Source organism: Seriola aureovittata, chromosome 23, assembly GCF_021018895.1.
Source record: "Seriola aureovittata isolate HTS-2021-v1 ecotype China chromosome 23, ASM2101889v1, whole genome shotgun sequence".
In the NCBI taxonomy this organism is placed as follows: domain Eukaryota; kingdom Metazoa; phylum Chordata; class Actinopteri; order Carangiformes; family Carangidae; genus Seriola; species Seriola aureovittata.
This window is the reverse complement of record NC_079386.1, coordinates 17,576,699-17,598,581: the sequence shown is the minus strand read 5'-3', so window position 1 is coordinate 17,598,581 and position 21,883 is coordinate 17,576,699. Positions and strand designations below refer to the sequence as shown.

The window sequence follows — 21,883 nt, the reverse complement described above, 5'->3', positions numbered from 1 at the left end:
TAAAAAAGTTTGTTCTCCAGAGAATATATTAACTGTAGTAAACCAACCCTGCGTCACGGCTGATAGTGGCCTTTTTCTGGAGTATTATTTGTCACTGATTCTGATTTCGGCTTTTCTTAATGATGAAGTGGTGCAAACGTTTCACTGTTACTCTTTTCGTGGACTTGCCAGTGTTTTTCGTGTGAATGTACAATTTCCTGCTTGACAACGCCTACGCATTAAAGTGTGAAAAGTGTGAGCTTCAATGCAAGTCCTTGTACATTTAAGTTCAAGGCTGAGAAATAGTGAAGATAAACATAACTTTCTCGTTTTCACACTGTCGAGTACTGTTACTGAGGAACGAAGACTTTACATTGTGACCTATGGGGGATCTATGTAAAGACTCGGCTGAGTTTGTGGTTACTCTGTCACTCTGTCAGACACATTTTATGGATGTTGTTTTTTTCGTGTAGCAGCAGTTGCATCTAAGAGATATCATAATGTTCCACTCACTTCCCATTGAAAAGCAGTCAAAAGAATTTCATAAAAGATATTAACTTTGGAACTATGTTTCTAGCTTAGTGTGATTGCAAGCAGTTTGCTGCCACTTCCTTAATAACCACAATCTCAACCCGAGTCTGTTCGCGCTGTCAAGTTCACATCACACACATCTTCACCATGTGCACCACAACTTCTACTGACCACAACAGCTGCACAGAAAAACCTCACTACATAGATTTGTCCTTTAAAGTTTCAGTTGGTCAGAAGATAGAAGTTTTCTAAGGAAGTGAAAAGTGTCATCTCACAGCTACTGTTCTTACTGTTCACTGCTGTTCGTACATTTATATCATTTATATAATATAATAATGAAATACTCTAAACATTTAACTACCAGCACAAAAAACTGAAAACTTGCAAGCAATAAACTGAGTGTTGATGTGAGGTCCTTAAAAGTTTCAGAGTCAGTTTTTCTTACCTGTGTCCAGCAGCTGCAGATGAGAGAACGAGAGAATGAGGGATGAGTGTTCTCCTAGAGATACCACATTTGCCCCAAAGCCCCACAGAAAAAGGCTGTGGTTTTTGTTGTGGGGCGGAGGAGGTTAGGGTTAACAGTGTTGTCGTCATTAAGAACAGATGCCACTTGTTGCAAGCATATATATATATATATATATATATATATATATATATATATATATATAATATATATATATATAGTCCTTGTACATTTAAGTTCAAGGCTGAGAAATAGTGAAGATAAACAGATCCCCCATAGGTCACAATATAAAGTCTTTGTTCCTCAGTAATAATACTGAGGAAGACATTTAATTTTTAATTTTTAATTTTTAAAATTTTTTTTTAAAGAATTTTTGGGGCTTTTGTGCCTTTAATGGATAGGACAGTAGAGAGACAGGAAATGGGGAGGCAGAGAGAGCGGGAGTGACACGCAGGAGGGGGGCGTCCGATGCAGGTTTGCAGAGTTACCAAACATACTGGAGCTCGACAGTGTGAAGAGACTGGGCTGAGTTTGTGGTTACCCTGTCACGCTCTGCTCAGAGCTGTCAGACACATTTGATGGATGTTGTTTTTTTTCATGTAGCAGCAGTTGCATCTAATACCGTTTATCTGTTCTGGGTTTCTGAAGTGCAACAGTGAGGGTAAAACAGCTCCTTAAAACGATGTGGTTCATGTAACCTCTCTTAGTTTTGTGACTTCTTCTAAGGAAGTAATTGTTTTTTTAAAATAATAATCTCATAACATGTGCAGTGGTGCATGGTGACGTGCCAGGGAAGAGAAAGAGGAATGCTAGCAAGCAAAAACATTACCGGAAGTTACTACAGTTTCTAAGAATCCTCATTTTAATGAAACATGTCATGAAACTGTGATTTATCACCACATCTCTTTGGGCTGAGGCCAGGCTGGTTGTTACTGTAGACCATCTGCTCACAACTCATAGACATTTTGAGGTTTTATGGCAACTGTGAAGGTAGAACAACCCCTGGTTCAGGTAAACCCTCTTCGTTTTGTGACTTTTAAAACACTGGCAGTTGGTTGGAAGTAATGAAATGGATTGGCTCTTGCCTCTGACAGCCAGCTTTCCCTCCCAGAAGCTGGAAGCCTCATTACAAAATTAATAACGTCTTAACTATGAAAGATATCGATAACAAACTATAATCTCCCAGTCATGCTTGACATTTTGAAAGTGGAACCGTTTCTCTAGCTTCCACCTCCTGGGAGTATTAGAAATTTTTAAAAAGCAATAAGCAATATAAAACTCTGTAATCGTCTTTAGGGTGTTAGGCTTTACAATTGTTTTAAATTTGGATACAATCGGATGAAGTTGTCAAGAGTTATAGCAGATTGAACTGATTCAACCAGGACTACAGATGTTTGTCAGCCAATCATGGAAAAACGATACACGATATTCAAAATCTAAGATGAACGTTATGTTCAGGGTCGTCCAAACATGATATGAACCAAGTTTGGTGAAACTTGAATGAAAGATGTAGGAGAAGGAGTCAAATGTATGTTTTTCATATATAATCCAAAATGGCGGAAAAAATGTAACGACAAAATGGGCGTGGCCTACATCAAACTCTTCCATGAACACCAGCCACAAGGTTTCTGAGAAATCAACCCAGATTTTTTTGCAATATTTGTCAGCTGATTTCTCACCAGATGGTGGCGTTATAGCTACCATTTATACAGCGCCGAACCATTCTAGTAGGGCGAAGCTGTTCAGCAAGTTTCGGTCTTGTAGCTGTCATAGTTTTTGAGATATCATAATGTTCCACTCACTTCTCATAGAAAACCAATCAAAAAAATGTCATAAAAGATATTTTTTAAATCAATATAAAATCAGATTTTGCAGATATCAGCACTAAAAATCAGATCTCCTGCTTCAGATATCAACTTTGGAACCATGTTTCTAGCTTAGTGTGATTGTTAGCAATCTGCTAGCACTTCCTTAAAAACCACAAACTCAGCCAGTTGCTAGCAATCACACATCACATCACACACATCTCCACATGGAGACCACAACTTCTACTGGCCACAACAGCTGCACGGAAAAACCTCACTAAATAGATTTGTCCTTTAAAGTTTCAGTTGGTCAGAAGATAGAAGTTTTCTAAGGAAATGAAAAGTGTCATCTCACAGCTACTGTTCTTACTGTTCACTGCTGTTATCATTTATATAATATTATAGTGAAATACTCTAAACATTTAACTACCAGCACAAAAACCGAAAAATTAGAGCAAGCAATAAACTGAGTGTTCGTGTGAGGTCCTTTAAAGTTTTCTTACCTGTGTCCAGCAGCTGCAGATGAGAGAACGAGTGAATGTGTGAAGAAGACTCCTGGAAACAACACACAGCACTAATTATGACATCATCAGACACAGTCATGATCAGAACACACAGAAGTTTCAGTAACATCAAACTTTCAGTTGACAGCGCCGCTGAACCCAAGGTACCTGTTTCTGCAGATGTGTATACTGTATACACATGTATACAGCAGGAGGTGTTATGAGTGTCACAGAGTGATGATTCTGGGCTCAAAGTATCACAAGTCAAATATCCCCTGTGACTGATATAGTATGATAGATGACATTATCATATTAGTAATACTTATGGATCAATGTGTAAGCAGCATTTCACTGTTGTAGTTGCTTTTAACCACTTTATATACAGATACATAAATTAATAAATATTTATATAAAGTAAATGAATATAATAAAAAATAAAATATTAATAAAAAATAAGTATTTTATTAAAACAAAAAATAAAGAAATATAATATAAATATTTATATAAAGTAAATAAATATAATAAAAAATAAAAAATATTAATAAAAAATAAGTATTATCTATTAAAACAAAAAATACATAAATATATTATAAATGTTTATATAACTAAATATAATAAAAACAATATTTATTAATTAAAATAAATTAAAAATAAATATTATAAATAAATATTTATATAAATATATATAATTGTTGGAAATAACTGACACATGTGGCAGAGGAAGTGTCTGTGTGTGAGAAGTGTGAAGTGTGAAGCTCAGTGTGTGGATTCTGCTGAATGTGTTTTCAGCAGATATAATATCACAATCTGCAGAATCTGTCCGAATGCAACCAGAGCAGAGCAGGCCACAGCTTCACAGGAAAAAAAGGTTGTGGTTTTCTTTCTTTTTGTTGTTGAGCGTAGCCGGTAGGTTAGGTGTAGGTTGATGGTGGCGATCACAGTGGTGTGACTGAGCTCCAGAGAAAAAAACAGAGTTTATGGACATGAATTAACAAAGTTTTGCATGTTTGGTAAAATAAATAAAAGAGATTAAAGTTTGTTCTCCAGAGAATATATTAACTGTAGTAAACCAGCTCTGCATCACAGGTGATAGTGGCCTTTTTCTGGAATATTAGATGTCACCGATTCTGATTTCAGCTTTCTTATAAAACAAAAATGAAGAAACTTATTTGGCTTTAATGATGAAGTGGTGCATGGCGATGTGAAACCAATTTCACCTCTGATCTGTGGACTTGCTGCCAGTGTTTGGTGTGAATGTACAATTTCCTGCTTGACGACGCCCACGTATTAAAGTGTGGACCGGTGTGAGCTTCAATGCAAGTCCTTGAAAATTAAGGTTCAAGGCCGAGAAACAATGAGTATAAACATAACTTTGTTCATTTACACCCATGACAACGTGAAAAGTGGCGTCATCTCAAGGCCACTGTACTTACTGTTCATCAGTATTTAATCATTCATAAATTACAAGAGTCAAAGTCTCTAAACATTTAAATATCAGCACAAATGAAAAGATTTTAATACACTACATCTCCACATGTACAGCATAACGCCTACTGACCATCACAGCTTCAAAGAAAAGCCTCAGTGTTGAATTATGAGAAAAGAAAGAAAAGCGTGCCCATTTAAATGTGACTTTCTGTCGTTGAACATTTCAGTTTGAGTCAGTTTTCTAGCTGTTCAGATGCGAGATGAGTCCTTTGCTGAGATGTGAAAATACCCATAGGTAATTACATTTACGGGTAACGCGATGTTCAGTGATAATTGTGTCAATTTCCGGAGTGGGCATATATAAGTGTAAAAGTGTGGGTGGGGAGAGGGAAGATAAAGGGAACTAGATAAACTATTGATGGCGAGGAACCCAGGTTTTCAAGAACTGATTGACAGATTAAATACTTCTGGGTGGAGCCCGGGGCAGTTAAATAAAACACTTTCTCCATCATGTTTTATGGTCACAGTGTCACTTTCTGTTTGTTATGAATGAAAGAGAAAAAAATGAATAAATTTCCCAGGATGCCATTAAAGCTGCGGCATCACCACACTGTTTTTAAACTTAATGCAAACTAATGACTTTACTAGGGGTATCTTTTCTTACATTATTTCATCCCTATTGCTGCTGCGTTCTGCTTGTTTACTGTGTGTGTGTGTGTGTGTGTGTGTGTGTGTGTGTGTGTGTGTGTGTGTGTGTGTGTGGGGCAGTAGTATCGGATGTGGAGGGGTGTTTGTGTGCGTGCAGCCGTGCATAAACACCTTGGATAATGTGGAAGAAAGAGGGGGTAGACGTCATGGATCAGGAGTGAACACACACACACACACACACACACACACACACACACACACACACACACACACACACACACACACACACACACACACAGGAGGTGGCTGCAGTCAGAAGTCAGCAGGGCTGTAGACAGAGCTGCTGCCAGCTCTGGCAGGAAAGGGTGTAGTAGTGTCAGTTATTTGCCACAGCACCGGTGGTGTGCATCACAGCTATCGTCCTGGCAACAGTATTTTAACAATTACAGCAGGGGTTGGTTTGCAGAACGAGAACCCAGAGATTCCTGTATCCACGTTTGAGGTAAGACAATGTCCTTATTTCATCTTTATTAAGGTGTTCCATACCTTTAATGGGGAGTTAACAGGGGAGAGATCAATATAATTATCACCCTCTTTATCATCATTATATCAAATTATTTTTGGACATTATTACTATTATTATACTGTCAGTTTATATAAGTGCACATTTACATTGCATTATTACCACATTATTACAATTACTATTTAATGACTTATCATTATTATTATTATTATTATTATTATTATTATTTTTATTGTCTATGATCGACTCATTAAAACATCATCCCCACACACACACACACACACACACACACACAGCAATAAAATCTAATTTTATATACACTTTGTTATGTTTTATGGTCACAATGTCATTTTCTCTGTCTCTTTCTTTTTGCCTGGATGCTGTAAAAGTTTCCTACTTATATCATTATTTTGGGCTGATATCATTATCATCGTTTTTTTTTTTTATTTCTGTTTGATTTCATCACAAAAAACAGAAAAATGAAAATGATATTAGCATATAAATAATAATATAAGCAGCAGAATAGAAGACGGATACATCACAGGATGAATGAAAAGAGTTTGACATTTAATTTGTTTTCTGGCTGAGAGTTCGAAGAGTCCCGTATGGTAAATAAAGGTTAGCTTAGCTTAGCACAAAGACTGGAAACAGGTGGAAACAGCTAGCCTGGCTCTGTCCACAGGAAACAAAGTTAAACACACCGGCTCCTCTGAACAAAAGTGTAAAATTACAATTTTACATTTATGGTTATTTGCTGGACAACACTTTGTTTTTTGGTACAAATTAACCAAACAACAAATGACGTGTTAATTAGTGACGTTACAGGTGGATTTTGTTCATTACAAGCTGCCAACTAATTTGCATATTTCCCCAATTGTTTTGAATCAACATCCAAATCAAAATATCTTAATTTAAAATTAAAGTTTAAAGTTTTTATTGATAATTAATTGATTATCTGTTGCTCTGATTGGACTTCAGCCTCGTGTTCCCTCTTGCTCTTTCTTCAGTAAGCTGATCTTTTTTTTAAGGTCAAAGGTCGGGAGGAATTTGTAAGAACAGGAAGTCTGTTTGTAACTTATAAATATTTCAAAGAGACAAGAAAGCTGTTCTGGATGACTTTGCATGAGTATGAATGATTCAAAAGTTCAGTTATTGAAGAAATCGATTTATTATTGATAAGATTATGAAAGCCAATAATTAGAGCTGATTGCATTATTGATTAGGGCAGATAATGCTGCTGCTGAATTTCCACAACACTATTATTAGATTATGTCGGTCTGACACACACAGTTTTCCGTCTCTCCACTCACCACGGGTTTTAGAGGGGTAAGTGTGGACATATGTTTGTAAAGCATTTGTAATTTTTGGTCTGTGTGTATGTGTGTGTGTGTGTGTGTGTGTGCAGATGTCGTGGCGTTCGTCTTTCCGCTGCTCAAAGTTTCGCCACGTGTTCGGAAAGCCGGCCACCAAGGAGTACAGCTATGACGGGGTGCCAATCACACGCAGCGTCCACGACAACCACTACTGCTCTGCCAATCCCTGCTTCATCGCCGTGGTGACCGAGTGCGCCGGGGGCGGGTCCTTTTTAGTCCTGCCCATCCATCATGTGCGTTCTTTCAACATTTCACCTTTTTCCTCCTCATGAACAAAAGTTACAACAAAAGTGACAAAAGTAGGATGTAAAAACTATTGTATTGTGTGTGTGTGTGTGTGTGTACATACAGTATATATATATATATATATATATATATACACACACACACATATTAATTAAATCCTGTGTGAATTATCGTGACTTTAATGTGCGGCTGTGAACAAGTGGTTTAATGGCGTCCTGCTGTCTCGCACCAGACAGGAAGGGTGGATCCTCAACACCCGCGAGTGTGTGGTCACAGCGGGAGAGTCCTGGACGTCAAGTGGAACCCGTTTGACGATCACTGCATCGCCTCGTGCTCAGAGGACTGCACTGTACGCACTGTCCTGTTCACGTGTGTGCAGATTTATATTCATGTTCAGACGTTTCAGCTACAACATCAATGTTCTTTAACTTTGATCTTTTTATAGGTTTAGCTTAGCACATAGCACATACAAACCTGTATCTGTCTGATGTGCGCAGGTGAAGATCTGGGACATCCCGCTCTGTGGCGTCCAACAGAACTTAACCAAGGCCAGGAAGACTCTGATTGGTCACTCCAGGAGGGTGGGGCTTATTGAGTGGCATCCAACAGCTGAGAACCTGCTGCTTAGCTCCGCCTACGACTACAAGGTCAAGACATGACTTAATATTAACATTTAATTTTGTATGATTTGTGATGAACAAATTATTACATTTTACACGTAGGTAACCATAGTAATAATATTTATTATTATATGTTCCTTTTGTAATTGTATTATCCTGAAATATAGAAGCATGATGTGACTGTTCCACACTAAAACATATATATATATAACATTCAATTATTTTGTTTGTATATTTCTCATATATAAATGCACAAGAAAATAGAGGATGTCCTCAAATTAACAAAAAAATACAGCACATCTTTTTTTCTGGTCGGTGGCTAATTGCTAATTGGGCTTCTATTGGGTTCCATTAGCATTTTGCTAAATCTAAACTAAACTATCTAATTTATGTTAAACTCCTTTAAGCTGCGTTTCAGTATTTTCAGGTACCCACCGTCCAAAACAGCCGTGGCTTTGTCTCTCTCTTTGTCTCAGGTCCTCCTGTGGGACGTGTCACAGGTAGATGCTGTAATCAGGTACCCGGTCCGGGTGGTTCTGACGCCCGTCTACCACCGCTACCCGTCCGAGACGCTGCTGCTTTCCGTCAGCTTCAACAGCGACGGCAGCAGGCTGGCGGTCTCGTCCAAAGACAGACGGGTTCGAGTCCTGGACCCACGGACGGGAAAGATTTTGCAGGCGTGTTTTTGAAGTGTCCATTTTTCCTGATTGTGTGTCCTTATGTAAACAGTAAAACACAGGTTGTAATAATGTCCCTTCTGTTCCTGCAGGTGTCCAGCAGTAAGTCCCACAGGGCCAGTAAGGTTTTATACATCGGAGGGTTGAAGATGCTTCTGTCCACTGGCAGCTCGCCCTGGAACCACAGACAGATCGTCCTCTGGGACCCTGTGAGACATCGCACACGTCAAACACAGTGATTGATTGGTTGACTAGATTAAGTGATTGATGTATTAACTTGAATAGAGTGAATATATTAGTTGAGAGGTATCCTGAAATACAGCTTCCTGCAGCACGTTGTAATTAATCTGCATTTTTCTGTGACTTTGTTCTCTTCCTGGAAACACAAAACCACAAACAATGTGAAACAAAACTGCTCAAGAGTATACGTGCCTCTATGATGGGGGATTATTTCCTTTTGGCAAGGCTGAAGTCCTCAGTCTTGTTGGGTGTAAGAAGCGGCTCAGCCTCCAGATATTTCCGTCGATTTCTACGTGCATCAACATTGTTCAACCCTTAAAACTGAAAGTGGTGTTTTATGAGCATTTAATCATGAAATCTAGAGTTGAAAACATTGTTTGTGTCTCCGTCTCACTCTGTCTGTGGTGTGTTTATGTGCAGGACGACTTATCTGAGCCTCTGTACGAAGAAGATCTGGACGGGTCTGCAGGAGTTCTCTTCCCGTTCTATGACCCAGACACCCACATGCTTTACCTGGCTGGGAAGGTCATCCAACACACAAACAAACACACCTACACGTAGACAAACATAATTTACTAAACACTGCTTTTGTTGGATTTCTTTGGTCTTAACAACAAATGTGTAAAACTAAATCTGACTTATTTTTGCTTTGCACCCCCAACTCTTACTTTCTCTAACTGAAAAACTGAACGCAGACTTCAAACTCAATGAGGAGCTGAAGGATCTCTGTAAATGTTATGGTGTGTTTGTGTGCCGTAGGGCGACGGGAACATCCGCTACTACGAACTGAGCGCAGAGAAACCTTACATTAGCTTCCTGACAGAGTACAGGTCCCTGCTTCCACAGAAAGGATTTGGTGAGATGAAACACTCACTATCGTAGCAATTAGCAATGTTAGGTTAGCAATACCACTTCTAAGTATTATGGTATATATTTATATAGTTATACTTACTAAAACTTAGCAGTACTTACTAGGACATGAATAGACCAAATCTGTCTGGGCAAGTCTCTACCAATACTTATTTTAGAAAGGACCACCTTTGGCTAGCTGTTCTAATTGTTTAACAAACAAAGACCAAGACTTACGCATTTCTACAAAGTCAAATTCCCAATCCTTAATGACCAACTCCAAATATCCTCTGACCTCACTCCAGGAGTGATGCCAAAGCGCGGCCTGGACGTGAGCGCCTGTGAGGTTTTCCGCTTTTATCGCCTGATCGCTGTGAAAGACCTGGTGGAGCCACTGTCGATGATCGTCCCGCGAAAAGAGGTTGGGATGATGTATTTCCCTCACCTCGTTGCATTCAGTGATGATGCACAATGAAGACGGAAAGGAAAAACAACAAAGATAAAAGGACAAGTTGCTGTGGTTTTGTCTGTCCTTGCAGTCAGGTATTTTCCAAGAGGATCTGTACCCGATGACAGCTGGAAACCAGGCGGCCATGACGGCTCAGGAGTGGCTCTCGGGGATCAACAGGGGTCAGTAACCCAGTAGTACCTTTGAACCAAAATACCAGACGGACTGAATCACAAAGACCTGTCTCTTACGTTTTTTGCTCAGACCCAGTCCTGATTTCCTTGAAGCCTGAGACTCGAGTACCCAACCCTTACCCAGAAACCCCTGCTGAGAAGGGGCTGGTGAGAAAGCTGAGCCACCTCCGGTTCCAGATGGGCCCAGCTGTTGGTGCAGTGACTGGGACAAACCTTGAACTCATGGAAGAGGTAAAACGGGCCTAAAAACACGTCAATATCAGCAGCGTTTATCATTGAATCCTCTGCCACGAGGTAGTTTTGTTTGGGTCGTCCAGTTGGAATCGAAGGTTTGTGAGTAAACACAGGTTTACGTCACATCAGAACATCACTGATGCCTTCAAGGTATCAGGCTTATTTCCAAAGCCGTCAACCCATGATCAGCACTATGAGCTGTGTTCACAGTAAGATTAGGTAGTGGCCACAGTGCAGAGGCAAAGTGTCGCACAGGTTGCGTGACTAAAAGCGACACTGGCGTCTTCTGCCGTGTCGCTTTTAGTAGCACATCAAATCCTCCTGCCAAGAGTTTTACAGTTCTGACTAGCTGTCTTCCTGTTGTTGTATAAACCTGCCGATCGTCTCTCTCTCTCTCTCTCTCTCTCAAGGCCTTCCTTGAGGAGCAGCTGGCCTACCAGGACGCCAAGTACCCCAGAGATCTGAGCGACCTGTCCGGGTGGCAGCCAGACGAGACCCAGATCCCGCTGTGGATGTACTGCTGCACTCCGCACTGCTGCGAACCTGCAGAGAGGCCGCCACCGACCACCGAAAGCGAGGTAAGGGCGTACTGCGCGAGTTCAAAATGCTTTGGCCTGAGTTCTCCGTCTTCCTGCCAAGAATCTCATTCCCATTTTCTCTGTATTCCAGCTCCTGCAAGCATTTTACAGACAGCAAGACGAGATCAGAGGCCTGAAGGAACAACTTAATCAGAAAGATGTTAGTACATAAACACAATCAGCCAATATGACTTAGAAGCAACTGAACATTTTTCCTCCACTCAAAGCTTTTTGGACCAATCGAGATCAAACCTTTGCACCTGTGTCTGTCTGTCAGTCAGCAGGACTACTCAAAAAGTACTGAACCGACTTGCACCAAATTTGGTGGAGGGATAAAAAAAAAATTCCCGAATTGCCCTTTAACCATGTCTGCACCAAAATCCCCGAGCCAGGCCCCGTCCCTCCACCAAGTTTGGTGCAAATTGTTCCAGCACAGTACACGCAATACTTTAATGCCATTCCAGTTTTTGAGTGTAATTCATCAGTTTACTGGGAAACATACTGTTTTTGGTGAATTAAAGTTTCTGCTCTGCAGGTGAAGATCGCTCAACTGGAGCTGGAGATCAAAAACACCAGAAACAACATGAGGGCGACCTTCTGACTCAAACGACCAAATCTCACCGTCATTGAACCAATCAAAATATACTCAACATTTCCACTCAGTAAAAGACACATCACTTTCATTTGTACATGGTAATTGTATGTTAACACGTTTAGCTTCTGTCAGGTAAGTTCTGCCACAGGTATAATGATGATGATATGAGGATGGTTAATAACCTACTAATGTCAACGTCTAATATAGAACATACAGACCAATAAATCAACACAAATAATATCAATCATGTTCTTGACTGATTCGATGATATTCAAAATGTAAGAGCATAAATTAAGTGCTTTAACCATTTCTGTAATTTAAGCTTCATGACATCTGGGTGGACGAACATCTGTCAATCAATATGTGAGTTTGTTTATTACTTTGGTTCATATTAGGCTTAGCAGAGCATCACAACCTGGGAAATCAGCTTCACGTCAGCCTGAACATAACGAGGGGGAAACAAAGACGGCAGGAGCAAAATGTTAAGATTTTATTTACAAAGTTCTTTTTGTATGTTTTTTTTTTGTTTGTTTTTTCTTTAACTTACAGAAGGTAAAAAAAAAAAGAAAAAAAAAAACAAATTCAACTAGTCAGTGTAAGTGTGAAGGAACAGCTGGATCTCTCAGGAGAGAGAGAGAGAGAGAGAGAGAGAGACAAAGAGACACAGAGAGAGAGAGACAGAGAGAGAGAGCGAGAGAGAGAGAGAGAGAGAGAGACACAGAGAGAGAGAGACAGAGAGAGAGAGAGAGAGAGAGACAGTCCCCGGACAACCATACAAAATTAAACAAAAACAATTTCTTTGAAAAAATATTTCTTTAAAAAGCTCTGTTGGCAAAAAAGAGAGAGAACACAGTTTGCCCTGAGCGCGCTCGGCCTCGGGGGAAATGGGAGGAGGGAGGGCGGGTGGAGGATTGTGGGAGGAGATCTCAAGACTTTCGCCGGGTTCCACTGTCCGTCAGTGACATCACAGAGTGACGACGCCAGAGAGGGGGGGGGGGGGGGGGGTGCTGGGGAAGACGGGAAAAGGGAGGGACAAAAAGGAGGACGGGAAAGCAGAAATCAAGGGTTTTGGTTATTCTTTTGCATCCCAGAAGTGCCGCCACCTCCCGTGAGCTCTTGTCCGTTCTCCCTCCACAGAAACGACCCACATGCATTTATTTCTCACGCTCCGTCTTCTTTTCTTTGTTCACCAAGTAATTACACAACGACCACGAGAAAACTTTGACGCTGCAAAATGAACCAACAAAATATTACAAAAAAAGTGATTTTGACAGTTTATACATCAAACTTTTCTCAAAAAAAAAAAAAAAAGAAAACAGGAGCTTATGTTTGATTACAAACTAACAAAACAAAAAACTACACAGCAGCAACATCTAAGATCTGTGACGCTTCGTTTGAGCTTCTTACAACTGGTGATGAATTTACTTCCTGTTAACGGAGATAAAAATGCCGCCTCGTGACGTTACGTCCTGAGAAACACAAACACCATGTTAATGTGATACATTTCAAAATGGCTGCTGTGTTCCACCTCTTAACGTAGTTCAGAGGTGCAAAGAAAATCAGGAAAATAACCTGCGTTTTATCTCGACTGGCGTTTTGTTTTATTTTATTTAGAGAAAAACCTTTTTCCCCCCATTTTGGGCCACGATCACGATCACCAGAGGCTCTTCAATTCAAATGATCAAAATCAATAACCAACTCTGTTCAGCTGCATATTGGAAAATAAGTTGATTGACAGAATCTGTAACTATTTCATTCATTTGTCAAACAAAAAAAAACGCCAAATAATGTCTCCAGCTTCTGGAACCAGAGACATTTTAAAGACAAAATTAATCATGACGATAATCAGTGGATTAATTGATATTGAAAATAATGATCAGGTGGAGTTTTAATCAGCTTTGTGTCTTATTCCTGAGTTCACATAAACAGAAAGTGTGAATTATATGAACAGAAAATTATTTGCAGGTTGTTATCAGAGACTTCGGGGGAAACATTTGTGAGATGATGTAAATTGTTGTTTTATCTTTTAGAAATGAAAGATCAAGCGAATAAAAAACAAAACAAAACAAAAACAGGACGAGGTGTTTTATAAGTTAACGGTAAGTCGTTTCGGTCTGAGGAGCCGACAAGAGGCGCAGTGGGAGGAGACCCGGGTCAGAAAAGAGACGCAAGCCCAGGAGTCGGCCGAGTGGAGGGGGGGAGGAGTCAGAGGAGCAGGACCAGTGTTGGCGGTGGCGGTGAGGTGTCGGGGTGTGGGTGGGCGGGGTCACCGGGCGAGAGGTCAGAGGGGTTTGCGGGGTCTCTGTGGGTCCTTAGTCGTCGTCTTCATCATCCTCATCCTCAGGGTCCCTCTTCCTCTTCTCTCCTTTGGCCGGAGAGGAATCCTCGTCTGCAGAGGAGGAGAAGTTTAAAATCGACGACAACAACAACAGTGTTTTTCTTTGATGATAAAAAGAGAGGTTCATTAATCAAAAGGAAGCCACACTGTTACTGACCATCATCCTCCTCGTCTTCCTCATCCTCATCATCGTCCTCACTGTCCACGTCTCCATTCACCTCTCCGTCCTACAGAGAGAGAGAGAGAGAGAGAGAGAAGTTAGTTTGAAGTGTTTTTATACTTTTACAAACATTTTTCTACAAACTCCTGCTGTTGAAACTTCTTCACTCAAACTTTGTCGAAACAACAAACAATCAACAAATCAACAGGTACTGAGATCAACGGGTGAAGCAGCAGATGAAGCTGAAGAGCGCCCTCTGCTGGGCTGCAACACAAACTACTGCAGAATATTTTATTTTTTTTACCACATTGAAATAAAAGTTTGAATAAAAACTGACACAAACACTGGCCTCAAAAATCTTGAGCAACCTAAACATTGATTTAATTACCACGAAATACGACACAGCAAATACACGAAGCCAAAAGACACGACAGTCAGTGTCACGTCGTAACATGATGCTTCTAAAAACCACAGAGGGAAACAAACTCAGATTCACCTCGTCGTCGCCGCTGTCGTCGTCGTCATCGTCATCTTCAGCCACAACATCCTCTTCATCCTCCTCTTCCTCTTCCTCAAAGTCCTCTGACTCACCCTCTGGAATATAAAAAATTTAATTAAATAAATAAAATAAATAAACAAATAAATAAATATAAACAAAAAACAAACCCAGATTATTATAAAACAGATTATTAAATCATGAAAATAGTTTGTAGCAGCTTGAACTCTAGTTTTAAAAATGCTTAGCACAAATAAACACAAGCTAATGTTATTTAAGGCTGTAATTAATGATTATAGATTATGTTCCTGATGAATTGATGTTTAAATAGAAAAATAAAATGTCCATCACTATTCCCCAGAAACTTGTTTTAACTTAATCAAATTATCTAAACTGTGTTTGAACAAATTATAAGTAAATAAACATGAACTCTACTCCAGTGGAGGCCTCCAGGACCGTTAACACCACAGAGGAAGAACAAGCGGATTCAACAGCATCAGGATTTACAGCGATCCGTCAAACCTCAGCGCTGCGGCGTCTCGTCATCTACACGTGACCCCTGACCCCTCACCTTCTTCGTCCTCGTCGACGCCGTCTCCCTCTCCGTCGGAGTCGGACGCCTCGCAGTCGTCGATGTCGTAGCCGTCCAGGTAGGTGAGCTGGGGGAGGAGCTTGAAGATGGACTCCCTGTAGTCGGCCAGGTTGGTCACCTCGCAGTTAAACAGGTCGAGACTCTTCAGCTGGGGCAGCTTTTTCTGGGGGGGCAACAAATGGGGTTACACACTTTGTCTCTGCAACATGAACCAATGGTTTCAGCTCAGACACTTTCTGACTGATGGTCAAACAAAGTGACAATTTAAGGTGATGGTAGATGTGATTAATAAACAAAACAACTACTTATCAATGAAAATAAAAGGTAAAATTGAGCTTCTATAGCTTCAATCGATCAGTTACTGATTGTTTTCCTGCAGCAGGTTTGTGACTGAAAATTTAAATCATAATGAAACTTGTTCAAACCCACAAACACATGTTTTGTAATAAAAACATGTTCATTTAAAAACATTAAAAACATGAAAAGCAAACTGATTATCTATATATGACGAGTCAGATGTGCTGCTGTGGATCATTTAAAAAGATAAACATGTCTTTACTGTCACCACACCCACAACTTCACCAGATGAAACGGATAAAAACAGGCCGTTATTAATCATCAGGGCTCCTAACTCCACCCACCAGAGGCTCCAGGGTGCTGATATCTTTGAACTTGTTCCCGCTGAGGTTGAGGTGCGTTAGGTTCACCAGCCGCTCCGCCAGGACCTCCAGACCGCCTGATATCCTGTTGTCACTCAGCTCCAACTGCAAGAGGAGAGGGAACGTTTGTTTTATTTTCTCTGGTCTTTTAATACTTCATGTTTTTCCCTGGCTGAGAGGTGCGTTTGGTGCGCTCACCTTTTTGAGTTTGTCCAGCTTGGGGATGTCCGATACGCTGGTCAGGCCGACGTTGATGAGGCTCAGCAGCTCCAGGTTGGAGAACTCTTCTGTGATTCCTTCGATCTTCCCTTCACTAGAGCGACAGTTATCCAGAACCAGCTCCTGGACCTGAGGGGAGCGGGCCGGGTGGAGTTAGTCCAACATTAAGGCAAGAAACATTCAATAACTCATACACCACAGCTGGAGACAATAAAAACTTCTGCGGTCTGAAAAGGTAACAGCTTCTACCTCTTGGTTCAGTAAATTATTTTTAAAAACATCTTTTGAACATTATAAAAAGTTCACCACCTGTTTTCACTTCCTCACTCGTCTGAAATACACTGATGTTTTCACAGTTCCTGTAAAATCATATCAGCTGTCTCTTTTTAAACAACCTGTCAGTTTTGTTTTTTTACATAATGTGAGCCGTTTTAAAGTCAATCAGATCAGTTTGTTGGATCACCGCGAGTCGTCATGGTTACGACTCTCACGGCTCCTTCCAGGTATGAAAGGTATGTGTTTCCCCCCATATGTTCAGACAGGAAGTTAAATATGTAACTGTAAGAGAACAATGACATTTATAATGAAGAAAATCATTAATTTTATACATTAACCCAACTGACTTTGATTTGTTTTTTTGCTTTGATTTAATTTTTGTGTTTTCCAATTAAAAATAAAACACACTTAAATCTCAACATCATTTATCATGAGTTTATTTTGTTTTTGTAGTTTTTGGTGACCAGTTCACTCAGTCTGGGTCAAAGGAAAACCCATTTGTCTCTGGTGGACTTTTAACTTGGGAACGCTTTTATAACCACTTTAAAATGGATATACTCATTTATATAAATTGTAAGGTGCAGTTATGTTTTTACTGACTGCTGACACTCACAGGACTTGTACTCAGGGTTGTGATTTGACGACTGGTATCGGTGTGACTAATTCAAAGAGTCGTTTTGCCCCAGTGAGATCCGTCTCCTCAGCAGCACACTCCAAAAAAGTGAAATAACACAGGATAAAACCACAGAGACTAGCAGATTAAACCACACAAAATCACATTACTTTCAAACGCCTTGAATTTTGCCACCATATTAACTTATTCTCCGATCAGATATCGACTCATTTAAATGATAATTTAATCAATCATAGAAGCAGCTGCCTCGATCTGGACACACTAAATTTTGGCTTATTTTATCAAATGAAAAACTAAATGTATTTCTCACAGTATTTCTCACAAGAAAAATGCACAACAGATTTACCACATCAGACATAAGTTAATCTTTATTTGCAGCCTCTGGGTGGAGGCGAATGTCGTTGGCTTTTGTTCAAAAACAAAACATCTGAAGACCCAATTTTGACACGTGAAATTATAACAAACTTTTTTTTCAGTATTTTCTGACATTGTAGAGACAAAACGTAAAAAAAAAACCCAACCGACGGAGGTCTGAGACATGCACCTTCAACCAAAATTAAAGCAGCTTGGGAGCAGAACATAGGCATTTACTTCTCTGATGACGTTCTTTAATTCAACTTAATATAAAACCACATGCCACATTTATAAATAGATATTATCTGAAATGCATCCAGCTGTGATAACGGTGAGGGTGTCTTATTGATCCATATGTTCTGGCTGTGGAGGGATGATGTCGGGTGTTTTATCTAACTGAACTGAAGCCATATTCTGAGCTGCTGATGAGGATACATGATTAAATGCAGCTTTTTACACAATTTTGATAGATTTGGTGAATTAAAACATTACACTTTGATAACAAACAATACAAAACAATGGTTTATTGCCATAATTAGTATAATTTTAGTATCTATACCTTAAGTCCGGTGTTGTATATAGATGATATCGAGCTAAAACCAATTGTTTGTGGAAGTTAGTCGATATAAATTTCAACTTTTCATTACTGCACTTGGAGATAAGCAAAAAACGGACCGCATACGTTTTTAATAATATACAAATACTGGATTCTGGGATGAATATTAATACGATTTATAAGATATACTAATAAGAAGAGGACAAAACGTTAGGACACAGCAGAGGAAGCAGGGTCGTGTTAAGGACTCTTGTACCGTTTCATATTGGAACAGACCCCGGTCCAGACTGTTTGTAAACTCCCGACACACGTGATGCTGCTCGGTTAGCCCATCTCCTAGCTCTCCGGTAACGGCTGCTCCGCTGGCCTCTTTACTGTTTACACCCGCCCCCTCCAACAACTTAGCCCCCCGAGTGAAAATAACCCGGTTTATATCGGTTTAAAGGAAGCGTGCCAGGCGGCTGTATCAAGACCCGAGCACACGAAGTAGCTTCTTTAGCAAGCTAGCAACTAGCACGCCGCTGGCTACGCGCCCTCAGCACACGGGCTCTGACTAATCCCTGGAGATGCGCCAATATCCACAGCGTCGATTTTAGTTTTTAAACAGATAAAGTTTAAGTCGTGAAACAATATAAACGTGGTTTTGCAGTTGTAAATAAATATAATTTACATTAAACCAGGATTAGTATATAAATCGGAAAATAGCGCATTTCCTGCTTTGCACGAGTATTTTCCTATAAAGGCGATATCGTGACGAAGTAATTTTAGCCTGTTAACGAAACTGTATACTTCTTCCACTACAGGTGATTAACACACTCGTCGACTAAAATAAATACGTTTCTTGAATATTTAAATTGCCTACAGCCCTTTAGTAGATATAAATCGTCCTATAACTTCGTAGCAATGTGATCCCAGACATTAGCCAGGCCCCGGGAGACACGGATGTGCATATTGAACGTTAAGTTTCGTTCCCCAGGAGCGGCTAATAAGTCACAGTTTACGAAATGTGCAAGACAATTGTGAGCTAACTGTAGTGAGAAAAAAAGTGTGCGTTTAATAATGAAAACAACGCGGTAAACATCGCAGCCACGCAGCTGTTTACCACCGATAAAATGGCCAAGAGATAACGGGCCTCCGGAGCTGAATTGGGGATTTACGTGTAACTAATTGAAGTTGTGTTACACAGTTTATTAATTTATTGGAAGTTGTTTGCGAGGAGTAAATATACATTTCGGCACTTTTCGGGAGCTGCAGACACCCTGCCATGTGCTCGGCACCCCTCCTTCTCCGGCCGGTCAAGTTTACACTGCAACGTCTCCGATAAACAACGAAACAAACCCGGGGACTCACCTCTGTCGGCGACCGGTGCCTCAGCTCTAAGGAGACCCTCTTCTTCATGTCCATTTTCCTCTGGTTTCGGCCTAAGTTCGGGTTTGTGGTGCTAAAAAATTTGTTTCTCTTCGATCCTGTCTTCACTATCAACACGCGGAACCAGCTTGAAGGTAGCGACAATAAAAACGCAACACTTCCGGGATATGTTTCCAAAATAAAAGTCGCATGCTTGCAGCGGAAATGCTGTTTTTCCCCCCTAAAAATAACATGCATAACCAATACATTTTACATACATTTTACGATACATTTTTATTTTTTTAGTAATAAATATGTCAATATGTGTTCAGATAACGTGTGTTTGCCCTGAGTAATGGGCTGATAACACACAGAGTACACTAAAAATATGTATATTAAGGATGATAATAATGAATATGATACTGAGAATTATATTGTGCACAATTTATCTAAAGAGCAAATATCTCTATGTATAATCGCACAATACTTTGATTAGCAAGGTCAAAACAGATGTAAATGTGTAAATATGGATGATGCACAAATACCAGGTTGGCTATTCACATATTTTCCATTTGTTATATATATACATATATATATATATGTGTGTGTTATTTGTGTTACACAGAACGACAAAATCCAACTAAACTTTAAAACTATACATATTTATTGTATTTAATACTAAGTTCTCCTATGTATGGTGGTTTCGCATCTATTTTGAAGGCAAATTACTTTACTTCCGGTACGAATGGATGTTCTTTCGTCGAACTTGATCCTGGGTCAAGAACGAGTGAAACGTTCCCGTGGCGTGTGTGAAAACTGGGTCAAGCCGCTTGCTGCTTTCAATTGCCCTCAAAAATATCAGAATTTTTCATTTACAAACGCACATTGACGACTAAACAAATAATAAACCCAATTTTGAAATACATTTGAAAAGTTATTTTTGTATTATATATAACGTGAGAGTATATACAGTTATTACAAAACATGGTCTCGACCTGGGTTATTTACTTATTGAATTATTCAGTGGTGGAAGGCAGCAAAGTACATTTACGCAAGAACAGTTCCCAGGCACTTTACATGTATTTCAGTGTTTTAATTGTATGTTATTTTCTACTTCTACTCCACTACATTTCAGGGCGGGAATATTGTGTGTTTGACTCCACTAAATTTATTTGACAGCTAGGGCACTGGTTCAGTTTTATTATTATTCTGACAAAGAAAATGCTTGATTTCGTTGGAAATGTCATATATTGTTTTTCGGAAAGGGTAAAGTTTGAGCTTTTGAGGTGCACCTGAATGCATCAGATCTTGGTTTGTAAAAGGAGGGAAATGACAGCAGGAGGGAATCAACTCGACAGCGCCTTAGCGGTCATTACACTTGGATTCAATAGCCGACCAAGTAGGTATCTATCTATCTATCTATCTATCTATCTATCTATCTATCTATCTCTCTCTCTCTCTCTCTCTCTCTCTATATATATATATATATATCTATCTATCTATCTATCTATCTATCTATCTATGTATCTCTCTCTCTCTCTCTCTCTCTCTCTCTCTATCTATCTATCTATCTATCTATCTATCTATCTCTCTCTCTCTCTCTCTCTCTCTCTCTCTCTCTCTCTCTCTATCTATCTATCTATCTCTCTCTCTCTCTCTCTCTATCTATCTCTCTCTCTCTATCTATCTATCTATCTATCTATCTATCTATCTATCTATCTGGCCAAAAGTGTGTGGACACCTCTGTCCGCTTACTTTTGTTTGATTTTGGTCTGAGCCTGGACCAAACAGCTGAGCATGCCTCTGTTTTCTGCCTGGTAATAACAGTCTAACAATATAATAATACATTAGCTGAAGCAGTGTTTTATTCATTTATTCATCTCTTACATTTATCAGCGGAGAAAACCAACAATAATGAATGTGACGTTGATTTTATTTTACAGTCATTGTCTAAACATCTTCATTGTCAGTGTGGAACTAAATTCTCCTTATTATAGGATTTCCATGACGTCCATTTCAAACAACCTACTATTATCTCATCCCTTTTTAAATACTTTATTTACACAATATGAGCATATTAGATTGATGTTAGTGTCCCATTTTAACCATTTCCACAATTGTAACAAATAAAAATTTCTACATATTCTTGCAGAATAACTCACTGAATAAACTGTAAGAATGTACAGTATGGCAGATGTACGGTTAATCTATATCTGACCGGTTTCCTTCTCTGATCATACATGTGATCATTCATGACTGCCGCTTTCAAAACTAAGGTGTCCACATACTTTTGTCCATGTAGTGTATCTGTGTATTTA

The 21,883-nt window shown here is 39.6% G+C and overlaps 2 protein-coding genes across 2 annotated transcripts; one reads left to right on the top strand and one right to left on the bottom strand.

Annotated features, from left to right (window-relative positions):
* The first annotated feature begins 7,285 nt into the window (after window positions 1-7,285).
* Window positions 7,286-12,048, top strand: LOC130164906 (coronin-2A-like). Its single transcript, XM_056369903.1, has 12 exons — window positions 7,286-7,486; window positions 7,732-7,848; window positions 7,997-8,146; window positions 8,547-9,005; window positions 9,457-9,561; window positions 9,796-9,892; window positions 10,191-10,306; window positions 10,425-10,515; window positions 10,598-10,758; window positions 11,172-11,339; window positions 11,431-11,499; window positions 11,875-12,048. The coding sequence occupies exons 1-12, from the start codon at window positions 7,286-7,288 to the stop codon at window positions 11,938-11,940; spliced, it is 1,800 nt and encodes a 599-aa protein (XP_056225878.1). The 3' UTR covers window positions 11,941-12,048.
* A 361-nt stretch (window positions 12,049-12,409) lies between these two features.
* Window positions 12,410-19,732, bottom strand: LOC130164753 (acidic leucine-rich nuclear phosphoprotein 32 family member B-like). Its single transcript, XM_056369696.1, has 7 exons — window positions 19,569-19,732; window positions 16,378-16,527; window positions 16,162-16,284; window positions 15,500-15,683; window positions 14,929-15,026; window positions 14,430-14,499; window positions 12,410-14,323 (listed from the first exon to the last, which is right to left on the bottom strand). Exons 1-7 carry the CDS (start codon window positions 19,620-19,622, stop codon window positions 14,247-14,249), a joined length of 756 nt encoding a protein of 251 aa, XP_056225671.1. The 5' UTR covers window positions 19,623-19,732; the 3' UTR covers window positions 12,410-14,246.
* Between the last annotated feature and the right edge of the window lie 2,151 nt (window positions 19,733-21,883).